Source organism: Glandiceps talaboti, chromosome 22 (genome assembly GCF_964340395.1).
Source record: "Glandiceps talaboti chromosome 22, keGlaTala1.1, whole genome shotgun sequence".
NCBI lineage: Eukaryota > Metazoa > Hemichordata > Enteropneusta > Spengelidae > Glandiceps > Glandiceps talaboti.
The window spans coordinates 5,741,066-5,754,356 of record NC_135570.1 but is presented as its reverse complement, the minus strand read 5'-3'; the positions used below and the strand labels follow the sequence as shown (position 1 = coordinate 5,754,356).

Below are 13,291 nucleotides of genomic sequence, written 5' to 3'. Positions count from 1 at the left end.
ACAGGTTGCAGGTTCGAGCCCTGTCGCTGCCTGCTGTTTGTTTCTGAGTGGCTAAAGTCCTTGGGCAAGATTTGAACCACGACTGTGCTTCAGTCAACCCAGCTGTATAATTGGGGACCTGGTAGGATGTAGGTTGCAATGTGAAGGCTTTAATCCTATGCGCTTAAATGGCTGCAATGCAATGGATTGTATGCTCCCCGGGGAGTTGAGGAAGACTAAAGGGCCGTTGTGCCGTTCTGATCCGAGCCAGGGGTAATAATTGTAAAGCGCTTTGAGCATGGTGTGGGAAAGCGCTATATAAAAACCGAACATTATTATTATTATTATTGGCTACTTAGAAATGAGAACAAAGACTCCTGATAGGTGTATGCCAATTGCTGTTGAGTTTACTACAGAACTTTGTAACTGCTAACATTATAGTCTTATTCAAAGATGTAATCTGATTGGCTAATGAATGTATGAATATGAATATGAATACAGAACCACCTGTTATTATGATATTGCTAAGGTGAATATTCATTTCAACAAACTCATTCCATGGTGACACACAGAAAGATGTATGCACTCACTGTAATTAAAACATATTTTAGGAAATATTTTGTTACTTTTTATCATACTGAAGCACAACAACAAAATTTGGCTATCATTAGAGGGCACCTTTTTTCTACATGTACATTGTCTAACTTTTGGTAACAATTCAGTGAATATACAGCTGGTTGTCTGATCAAAAGAGTATATTCCAGTTACAGCTAGTGCAAGTTTTAAAAATGAATTCACACCAACATGTCAGTTTTACCGAGTTTGCAGAAAGACAACCCAGTGGTAGCAAAATTCTTATCTGCAATTAATTCTATAATAACATCTTCAACACCTCATTTTCTAATTGGTTGAAAAATTAATTTAAAATCAATTTCATAAATATTATTATTTAAAGAATAATATGCATGAAAGTTGCATATTTTAAGGCCCACTTCAGATTTAACTTTTGGTGTGAAAGACAGTTGTCTGGCAGAGCTTTAGAAAAAGTTGCCCCAGAGCAAAAGAAAGAACGCGAGTAATCTTTATGACTACAATGTACACTGGGATAGGATGGCAGAATTGTAATCATATGAATTCTTATAGAAACTAATGATATGTGGGTGATGTCACTTGAGTTATGACATCACCCTGTTGTCTTTGTTCAGTGCAGTGTTGGTATTTTATGTCTCATGTGTTTATTTTGTGGTATATTCTTTGGTATATTCTTTGTGTTGTTAGTGAAGGTGTTCTGTACAGAGTAAGGCGATGATATTGTAATAAAACTAAGTTGAATTGGAATACATAATAACGCAAGTTTATTTCAAGAAACCCTAGGTTTGCATGGCTAGAAGTATTCATGTGATTTTCTAGTCAAGTAATGTCTAAGTCCAATTCAGATTCCAATTCAATTTTTAATTATTGACTTCAACATGTATATTTCCAAAATTTGTAATACTTACTCAAAAACTATGTCCTTTGTGTACATTTCTTTTCATTGTTTTGATCATATTTATGTGTGTATCGGTATAATTTCAAAATATAGAAACTGATCCAGCTCATGCACAATGTGAAGGTTCAGTGGCGTACACTGTAGCTGACTGTGACCCAGATGACCCCTATGGAGAACGTGAACCTAACAGCCTATTACGTGAAGCCTTCATAGAAAGAATGAACTACATCAACTCTCTCTTTGGTATCTGTGGTGGTGCTGAGTGCACCTTTGAAAGGACTGCTATTACATGTGATGAAACAGATGATGGTGATGATGATGGTGGTGATGATGATGTTAGGAAAAAGCGTGAAGCTGGTGAGCAAGCTACACTGGGATTTACATTCAACGCCAGGTACCATATTATTTTTTCCCTCTATTCTACACCTCAATGTGATGTGACATTACAATCCAATTCTGTATCTGTAATACAACTTAATTACACTAAAAGTTATTGTTGTTATGAGAACTATAATGTAATGATTTATCAGCAGGACATGAAATTCTACAGAAATATATTCAATCATTTCATAAAGTATCCATTTCCAATACGATATAAAGAACTGTACACTTCCAAGGCTCAGGTATTTAAGAATTTATGGATAAGCTAGCTGTGTGTTTTTGTGATAATTCTAAATTTAAGAGGAAAAAAGAGGTTTCATTTTGAATTTTGAAAATACTCTTGATTCACCATGTTACTGTATTCGCGATGTCAATTTTATTTTTTTTTACTTTGTTTTATATCTCTAATAGTACAACTGCTGATGATGGACGCAGCATTGATGATATACTAGAGGACGCTATTTTCAATGGTGATTTGAGTACTGAAGATGCTACAGCTGATCCAAGCAGTATAGAAACAACAACTACATTGTCCTGCCCAGATGGTCAAATACTGAATGGTGAAAAATGCAGTAAGTATTGGTGTGCTCTAACTGTCTACAGTATATAGATGAATTTTGTGGAGGGTATCATTCTTAATATTCACATTGTCTATCATTGGTGAAATTTGCAGAGGTTATCAGTTTGTTTGCACTGTCGATCATAGGTGAAATTTGCAGAGGGCATCAGTTTGTTTGCACTGTCTATCGTAGGCTTCAAGCAGTTTCAAAGTAAACCATTTAAAGCACAATACTGTAATTTTGGATATACTGAATCAAAAGACCATATACAAACAAATTTCATAATAAAAATAATCTTAATAATAATAACAATCTTTTATTTATACGGGATAGTTCTCTAAGTATATAAACACTTGTCTCCCAAGAAGTCCAGTGAGGCATGAGGGCCATCCCTCATGGGTGCAATGTTAATGCAGGAGGAAACTGAGTACCCGGGGAAAACCTGGGTTGTTCGGTAGAGTCAAACTGAACAACACTCTTCTTACTTACACTTTACAGTGTGGTAAATTTAATCAAACTCTGAATGGGTTCGAACCCCGACCACAGTGGTAAGAGGCAAGTGGTGGCCACCGACAACCCCAAATTTTAAACAGTTATCTCCTCTTCCCTCCCTCCCTTGACATATTTGTTGTATTTTGGTCATTTAAAGCTAATTCACAAACTAAGACTCAATAAACAACTAGAAATTGCTCAATGAAACCTTCTTTTGAAACTCATTCAGTTGTATATTTGTGTACATATTCGGAAAATAGTGTGGATTTTGAAGTCATCTTTTTTTCCTGATCCTGTATACAGTTATATGACACACCTACTGTCACTTGATCACAGTGTATGATCAGTGTTTCGCTAAGGTTGGGGAATCCCATTACGAGAAAGGGGTAAAAATGGCAGTATTTCCCTAGGGGAATTTGTTTGGGAACCCAGGTAAAATGACACAGGAACCTGGTAGATTTTACCTACTTACCGCTCTTAGCAAATACACATGATATAGACCCAAGCCACTTTTAAAATTATGTAAAATGAATAGTTTTTGTAATTTCTTTGTGAGTTATATGTATATTTATTTTTTTTGTTACTCAGTCAGCTGTCCAGAAGGTGAATTCCACAACACCACAACAAATGTGTGTGAGAAATGTCTTAAAGGTACCTACCAGGAGCTTGAAGGGCAAGCTGATTGTACTTCATGTGGTGAACAGAAGACCACTGCTGGACTGGGATCTACATCGGCAGGAATGTGTGTTGGTAAGTAATACAACGTTTAACCTTTACAATGAAATGTCTGCATACATTCAGACAGTCCCTTCTTTGCATAAGCCCAAACTTTCACCTCTTCACCTCATATGTGGATAGATTAATATTCATTTGACAATATATATGTAATGCTTGGATAAAGGAAAAAATAGGGTTGATTGAATGTTTTATTATTCCTTTCAAGTTGAAGTTGATAATTTGTAGAGTAGGTAAGATCCTACTCTGTAGTGGAAAAAGTCATTGACCTAGGGAGTCTTTTGCATGAAAAATATATGTCATCTTAAAGGGTTTAATTAATTAATTTAGTATGATAAGGACAATCCTTATTGGTCCAAATAGTGAAAATTTGATATCATGGTTGCCACTGTGCAATGCCCTGGTGTAGAAACAATATTGACCAAGTTTGCATTTACATATTTACTAATCTTTTGCCATTTATTGAGTTACAAAGAAGACTTGGCATATGTTGTTTCACATTGATTTTTCAAGTAGGAAGCCGTGATAAAATTATTTTATAAATTAAAAATTAAAAATAAATACCCAATCCTCATCCGTATGACAACTTTAATAAAAAAGTCAGTACAGAATTTAACTTGCATATCTTTTTGAATTCCAGTCAGTTGTGATCCTGGTAATTACAATGAAAATGGACGTTGTCTACCATGCGAACATGGTTTCTACCAAGACGAAGCCGGTAAATTTACATGCAAGCCCTGTCCAAGTGGGCAATCAACCGCCAATGCTGGTTCCACATCTATCGATGACTGTGAAGGTAATTGAACTTTAGGGAATAAATATTTGACTGTGTACAATATTTAATGCATGTTGATCAATTTCAACAAACTAAAGATGAATATAAAGATTAAGTAATATTAGAACATATACATTCTGCGTTTAATTCTTGCTTTGCTTTAAAATGTAAAAAACAGACGTTTTCTGGAAAACCATTAATTTCCAAAATTAATCTGGAAGGTAATTTTCTTGAAAAAAGTCGAAGACCCTGAAATTGCTTTCAATATTTCAAAAGGAACAGGAGCACATTTTCAGATGGTGTATTTTGGAGAGAATTTTAAAAATTTAGATGGTCAGGGAAACTGGTAAAAAACAACAGCTTGTTTCACTCCTGATTCAAATTTAATCTAACAATAAAGAAATTAAGAAAAATAATGTGTGTATAGCAGGAACACATTATTCAGAAGATTGTACATAGGGTAATGTATAAGAATAACAATTAATCTTCACCTTCCAAGAGACAATACTTGTCCAAATACATGTAGCAATGATAAATTCTTGACTTTTGAGTTACTGAATTTTTGTGTGTGTTTTTAAAAAAAAAAGTGAAATGCCAAGATGCTGGACAACAGCTTGGAGTAAGTGGAAACTGTGAACCCTGTCCAAAAGGTACTTATGGTCAAGATGGTGAAACGTCTTGTAGACGCTGTCCATATGGTTACTCAACTGCAGATGTTGGAGCTACAAATAATGCAGCGTGTAATGTTGGTAAGTTAGTCATTTCTCAAACTTGCACCACAGTTTAAATAATTTTAGAATTAATTTTAAAGAAGTAAATTATTACATACATGTATATAGCTTAATTCTTCCACTGATTCTATACCCGAGCAGGCATTTTCAAAAGATATTATGTAAAAGGACACTGTCCACCCACATCTGAATATTTTTTCTGTATTATTTGTTTTACATGAAGAATTATTATATATGTACCAGAGATTACTTGCACATGTGTAGGCACATGCACAGACTACTTGTAGTGGTACAAATGTATGTGAAAGTGTGTGATTGCACAGTATCACTTTTATGGTAATTTGCTGTTTCAGGTAAACATATGTAATAATAACAGAATGCCATTCCGTGTGAGTTCCAGTGTGGGCACTCAGGGGGTATTGCCACTTGTGCCTGAGTTTTCTGCTGCACTTTCACTCGCTATATGTCTGAGAAAGTACAGCTACATAGAATGCTGCAAGCATTCATGCAAATACCCTGAGTGTTCCACACTTGCACTTGTATGTCATGGGGTTATGTTATGTAACATTATTTGGATAACTGAACATATGTTATTATGACTAGTAACCAAGACATCTGGAACATCAGATTATGTGCATAACAGGCAAACTAAGTGAACGATTTGATGATACAAGTGTTTGGTGCAGTCAACACAGTTGGCTAGTGTGGTTATGAAATACATACCAAGAGCTGTGGAAAGCAAGAAAATAGTTTTAGTAATTCTCAAATTTATTGGACCCAAAAACTATCTGATAAAGACGTAATGTCATGATGTTCACATCCCGTACAAATTTCCAGCCAGAGCTGCACCAGTAATACTATACACATGATTCAATGTTATGTTCAGATCTCCTATCGAGATACTTACATAATATAGACACCGCACTAAGACTATTATTGCAACATGTTGACATAAACTGTAAAGGGATGTTGGTATAATTACACTGGCAGTAGGGTGGCATTTCTGATAGCAAGTGAACACATTCAATATTTACACTATCTTGATTACAAGGGGACCTTTTCTACATAACCAAGACATTGCTATCACCCACTGCAATGCGTAATCTACCACATGAAACGACAGCACTTTAACTTTGTGCCTGTCTTAGTTTACCATAAACGCATTTTCTATTGCAAGATATTTGAATCAAAAGTAACCATGAAAGCCTATACAGTAACAGACTGTCCTCTTATTGATACCCATCTGTATGTACTAATTTGCATTTCTTTAACAGTGGAATGTATATCTGGTAGCTACAAGGATGAACTTACCAATCAGTGTGAGCCATGTCCGCGTGGTGAATATCAATCTCGTCTTGGTCAGAAGATGTGTAACAGGTGTCCACCATTGACAACAACTTTGTCTGAAGCAGCCTATAGAGTCGAACAGTGCATAGGTAATGATATGATATGATATGATATGATATGATATGATATGATATGATATGATATGATATGATATATGGTATGAATAAATATTGATAGATTACAACCCATAACACCAAAGCAAAGCATTTTCTGTATGTACCACAATTATTTATAGCATCCATACAACCCACAACACCAAAGTAGAGCATTTTCTGTATGTACCACAATTATTTATAGCATCCATACAACCCATAACACCAAAGTAAAGCGTTTTCTGTATGTACAACAATTGTTTATAGCATTCATATCAAGTGTAAAAGTACACTGTATCATTTGCTAATTATGGACCACATTAGATAGACCACTTGCTCGGCTTGTAATTTAATCAATTGATACAACTGTCTAATTTATAAAAATGATGTCATTCACGTAGTATGAGAATACAGTATCATGGCAGTTAATGGGAGTTTTGACAGTGACTACTAGTATGATGAAAATTACTTACAAGTTAAAGACCATGTCCCTTTAATACTAGATTTAGATACTTACTGACATGGAGGCATTTATTGGTGACAAACAAATCATGTCATATCACACATTTATTGTGATAAAAGAAAACTTCTCTTTAAAATGTATTAACAATTTTCAATTTTTTTCAATAGATTGCGAAGCAGGAACTCCATATTGTAATGAAGGTAAATGTTTATTTTTTTTCTTATTTGTAAATTTAATACACTTATCAATTAATATATGAATTATAATGATGAATATAATAATATATGCTATAATAATACTATAACACATTTTTCTAAGAGGATTATTTTCAATCCCAGGTCAGTATAAAAAGAAAGAAAATTGTTTGGTTCCAGTTGCCAGACCAACCTAGTTTTTCACTGCCGACCCTAAACTTTTTTTTTCTTATTCGGGAAAAAATATATTAAATCGAGAAAATTGTGAAGTCTCGCGAGAAATAGTGGATGTGGAAACTGACATCAACTTAAAAAGCTGTTCTTCCAATCTGTAATGGTTGTACATTTGATGGGGAGAAACCAAACATTAACACAGAGACGATATGGAAAACAATGGAAAACATAACTACCTGAACTATACACTCACACATGAGAAGAAAAAAAATCTACCTACCCCCACCTACATGTATTCTAAAATTGGGCTTAATTGGAACCACAATTTTAGGTCTAATTGTGGAAAAAAAATAACATGAAATCATCATGTCTGTATTCTGAAATAACCATAAAATTATTGACCTTCAAACCATTAGATCCATGTGTTGGCTATTGTAAGAATGATGGTGTGTGTACTTTAACTTCTACTGGTTTCCCACAATGTGATTGTGCCGATGGCTTTTCAGGTGAAGAGTGTGAAACTTATGAAGGTAAGCCTATACTATGGAGTCTACTCCATAAGACATTGCATAAATTCACAGTCATATTTTTTTAATTTTGATATGACAAGTGTATCAACTCGATACATACAAAAACAAGAAAATATGATGAATTGTAAGATACTGTCACAACTCAAGTTATTAAATTAAGTAATTATTAAGTGGGGTGTATTCATGGAATATGATATATATGAATCACAGATTAGATTACATTATAATAGAATTATTAAACCTGATATTGTAATGCCAAATATGGATAATCTTACCTTTTTTTTATGGATTTCAATATTTTAATATCATGACGAAATATCATACTTTTGCCAAAAAATTTATATTTTAATGGCCATATGAATGCAAGTTTGGATATATTAATGTCTGTGGATATTTTAAACATTCTCATTAACAGGAGTGACTTGACTTATAGATATTGCAAACTTTCGAACTTCTGATATATCAAAGCTAACCTAGCTGCAACAGGAACCTTTTTAGAAACTGCTTGCTTTGTTAATTATAATGACTGAATCGTAATATCATTCAACCCTGCACAGTACTGAAATCACCTGTATATAAATATATTTGTGTAGCTGTAAACTTATACATAGTATAGGGTAACTATTATAGAATATACTATAATAGCTAATCAAATTGATTTCTGGATCACCACCTTAATGAGCCATGATTTCAACTTATTTCTATACTACTTCTAGATATATAGATCTCTAGATTGCCATGCAATGTGACTACAGTATATATTGTTTATTGTTTAATTGATGAAATAATATTCCAGTTACAGGTAGTACAGATTTAATATTTGTGTGGAAATGTTAAATACTATGTTGTATTGACATGGATATATTATTTGTCTGATGAACTACAACTGTTGGGGTTACCGTTTTGTAAATCTGCTAAAAATGTACAATTTTGTTGTTGAACTTGTAGATAAATGCGTTGACTATTGTTACAATGAAGGAGAATGCAGTATGAATGATAAGAACTACCCGGTATGTGCTTGTCAATCACCCTATGTTGGTGATAGATGTCAAACGCTTGGAGCTGGTAAGTAATTGTTACCTTTCATTGCACCTTTTCTGTCTAGTAACTTCAGTATATTTTCGAAATGATTCTTTCCCTATTCAGTATTCGTCAACTTTGACTTTTTGTCTTCCATCTATTTCATTATTTTACTATATTTCTTTTTAAAATGATGCAAGTATAAAAACTATAATTCCCTCTTGATATGTATCATTATTTAACACTATTTTATCTATTCCCATTTAAATTGATGTTTGTTTTGTAGAAGTTCTGTTTTAACCGAAAACATAGTTTTGAAATAATATCCCTACAGAAATGTCTCCATAATGGTTAAACATATTCTGTACTTTTGTTTGTACCAGTTATGCGTACCATTGCTGAGAAGAGAGTAATTGCTGGTGTGGTTGGTGGAGTATTGGCAGTAGTCATTGTACTTATTGCAATTGGTTACCTGTTTGCCGTCAAGTAAGTCAGTTATGAATTTGAAATCATTCTTACAAATACTACTGTTAGAATTGCTATTTAAATTCTCAGGTTTATTTTATATAGGAAATCACTCCATGAGATTCATAGAGGAAATAATCAGACATTTTCTCCCTAAGAATCCATATTCAAATTGTCCACAAGGTTCCTGTAAAACATTATTCCTTTCCATATTAAAGCTGCATTTGCTGCAATTGGAATGTTTTTTCAAACTGTTTTGCCAGGTACAATAACTTTCTCATAATATCGTACACCATATCACATCACCTGTGAGTAATTTTTTGTAGATATTACACGATAAATCAAATTAAAATTTGTGTCCATATCCAAAAGTCAGTGCCCTCAACAGTCACAATTTCAACCTGTTTCTGTACTGATTATAGATAACATCAATCAATGGTTAACAACTTTCATGAATATATTGTGGTTGTCTGATTGAAAAATGATACCCCAGTTACAACTAGTGCAATTTTAGCATGGCGATACATTCAAAACCAAGCTATCGCTCAAGATTCAAATTTGCCACTACACTACCTGCAAATAATATTGACCACTAATTAATGTCTTTCTATAAGTAATTGACCAATTTTTAGTGAATATATCTTTGGTTACTTGATGAAAAAAATGGCCCAATTGTAGGTAGTGCACGTTTAACTTGCACACCAAATATCTTTGAAACCCTTGTAATAGCAGACTTTTCAATTTGATTTGTTGCCATATGATAAAACACCCTCGACAAACATGTGATATTGAAGTGTCATGATCAGTTGTTTCCCAGTATTCAGTTGCAAGGGAACGAGGAGGATAAGCACTTCTTTCTGTCTGTCTGTGCATTAGTCTTATATTATTATTAACATAGTATACCATTGTTTCACTCGCTGCTCTGAGGCTCGTTTGTCAAATTCAACAAGACTATGTTATTTCTACACATACCATGTGTTTGTACTTCATTTTAAAAAATAAAGTGTCTTCACATTAAATCATTTACCAATCATCTTTAGGTATCTAAAGGGTCAAAAATCAGCTGGGTCACCCCCACCATACAAATCTAATATGATGTTTGACAATGCTATGTATGCGGATAATATAACTACAAAGAAACGACCAGAACCAGAACCAGCTCCAGCTGAGGATGTGTATCATTATAACTACTCTTATGAACGTGATCAGGAGGGACCATCTGGTTCAGGAGCTAATGGACAGGACTTGCCAATACATAATGCTGATGTTAGTGTTGATGTCACACGACCAGGTGGTGTCAGTTTTGGAGGCGCTTCTCCATGAATACCCTGAACTATGGTAAGACCAACATGTGTGTGGGTGTAGCATGAAGTAGATCTCATTTTATCATTTTTTAAATTAAATACCACAAATGATTTTACAAATGATGTTGGTTTGATGTTTCACTCATGTAACATGACATTTACTACACATCCTCAGACAACTTCTAATGCAAAAGAAACAATTACATAGGTGCTGTGCACAGTGTGGATGTAGAAATATTCTAGTTGATATATTTATTATCAGTTAGAAAATAAACAATTGCAGCCATTAAAAATGATCAAGTCCATGTGTAATGTGTTCATTAGAAGCCCGTTTTTACTGCACTGTAAAAGAGTAGCAATGCTTATTAGTGTTCAGTGTGATTGGGCAAAGGATCCTACTGTGTTTCTAATGTCTCTGTTATTGTTAGTCTAGAGTTGAAATATGTCTATCTTTCTGTCAAAACGTAATGTTCCATGTTTGAAATGCCAAACCAACATCATTTTAGTGTCTTACATGTACTCAAATTGAATGTTTGGTCAAAGTCTCAGAACTTATAAAGTGTGCTTGCTTACCTGTAGCCATAGATTATTCCAGTGATTTGTTGCAACACAGAAATTCAATTTTGTTTCTTCTATTTCAGAGCTTTGACGTATGACCTGCTTGACAACTCTGAAGACAATACACAGTATCTGATTTGGAAGAATGTACATATGCCATACTAAATAAAACTGTATTTTCTGGGTTTAAGAATTGACGATTATTGAAATTTATGCTAATAGTTTCGAACTTTTGGCGAAATTACATATCACTTGTTTTTGTATGTGTATAGACAAAACATCTCAAATGTTGTGTATAAACAAAACGATTGTTTTCATTTTGTGAAAACAAAGCAATGATTTCAGATTTACAGTTACTTTAGATTGCTTTATAGTATTTTACATACATAGTGTTATATTTTTCCATGGTTTTTTGTTAAAGATTTAGAAACATTCATCATTCATTTTGTACCAATCAATGGAGTGGAGAAAGACTGCCCTCATAGGCCAAATGTGTGATTCTTTTGTTTTTGTTAGCGTTTTGCGACCGGAAATGTTCAAAGTGACACCTGTTATTAACTCAAGAAACCACACTATATGAATTTGGATTAAATTTGCATACATCAAAGAGATTAATTGACTTTTCTTCAAATAAACTTGAAAGCATAAAATGTAGACTTTGTCGTAGTGCACTACAGGATTACGCATATATTAATAATTTTATATATCCCATCAAAGTATTGTATCACACAATCTAGTATATTGACATAAGAATCAAAACCAGTCAATTCTGTGATTACATAGAAATGATGTCAAATTTTGGGTCTCCAATTATTCACCACCAGTATTAATATTTAAGGTACACAGTTCACAGTTTGGCTTATTTGAAAAACTCAACATCTGTTCAAATCTTTGTCTTGAAGCATTTGGGCCCTGCTAGAATAACGAATTGAAATGTGGGCTTTTAAGAATGTTTCCTTTGAAAACTGAAATAAAACATGAAAGACTGTCAAATTGTGGACTATGTCCCTTTAACTGGGTCAGTTTCTCTTTATAATAAGTATTATATTAATAAATATATTAACCTAATCTCTCAGCATAACATATGTAAATATGGAATTATTATTACCCGATCTGTACTTTTTAACTATGCCAGTACTAATGCACTATAACCTGTGTGTAGCAAACCTCCTGCATCACAGACACTTGTGGGTTTAAGAAAGTTGGTGACATATTGCATGTGTAATGAATGTACTTGGTCGTTGTTACCAAATTCTCACTCAATAAAGTTTCCATTGTATTATGGAAAATTGACCTTTGACCCAAAGTACACCATGAATAAATAATTTGAAGATCTGAACTTCAAACAGCTTACTGCAATCAAAATAAATTTGCTAACATGGTAAACACAAACAGAGGAGGGAAAGATTACAGCAGTTTGAAAATGATTGATTGAAGCTATATAATGTATGCTTCTCCCTGTGAATACCACATCACAGATTGGTTTGTTATATAGAGGCTACAGTGTATTTCTGTACATTATTAATGTATTCAGCATTTCATTATTAAAATAAAGTTTTTGTAGAAGATAATCAGGTGTGTATGTGTTCGTGTATTTAGAAATACAATACAGCACAATAAAACTGCCCAATATTATTTGAAATGGCCATATGGATGAGGATTTGGTATTTATTATGGATATTTATTTTGTAAAACAAGTTAATCATGGCTTCCTACTTGAATAAATCAATGAATTTCGAATGTTGAGTGTTCTGTTGTAATCCGAAGTACTGTACACATCGTGATTTCTTTTTGGCTGTTCCATTTACTGTCATTGTGGGGTTTTTTTTTTGTGAGTGCTCATTACATACATCTAACACAATACCATATGTTTTCGTACTTACGAGTAGCCAACCAGAATCTGTTTTACAACATAACACTCGACATTCGAAATTGAAAGAAAGCGAACCACCAAACAATAACATCGTTGTCTGCGCGCTGTGCTCCTGCTCTTTTTGAACAG

General features: G+C 33.6%; 1 protein-coding gene across 1 annotated transcript in view; it reads left to right on the top strand.

Annotated features, from left to right (window-relative positions):
• The window catches only part of LOC144451976 (uncharacterized), a 61,517-nt gene extending 48,657 nt beyond the window's left edge, over window positions 1-12,860 (top strand). The window contains exons 44-55 of the mRNA XM_078142922.1: window positions 1,562-1,862; window positions 2,261-2,421; window positions 3,490-3,651; window positions 4,277-4,432; window positions 4,999-5,160; window positions 6,417-6,578; window positions 7,212-7,244; window positions 7,829-7,942; window positions 8,891-9,007; window positions 9,346-9,448; window positions 10,468-10,765; window positions 11,373-12,860. Coding sequence (XP_077999048.1) covers window positions 1,562-1,862; window positions 2,261-2,421; window positions 3,490-3,651; window positions 4,277-4,432; window positions 4,999-5,160; window positions 6,417-6,578; window positions 7,212-7,244; window positions 7,829-7,942; window positions 8,891-9,007; window positions 9,346-9,448; window positions 10,468-10,750 — 1,754 coding nt within the window. The 3' untranslated portion in view covers window positions 10,751-10,765; window positions 11,373-12,860. The remainder of the gene's footprint in view (window positions 1-1,561; window positions 1,863-2,260; window positions 2,422-3,489; window positions 3,652-4,276; window positions 4,433-4,998; window positions 5,161-6,416; window positions 6,579-7,211; window positions 7,245-7,828; window positions 7,943-8,890; window positions 9,008-9,345; window positions 9,449-10,467; window positions 10,766-11,372) is intronic.
• The last annotated feature ends 431 nt before the right edge of the window (window positions 12,861-13,291 follow it).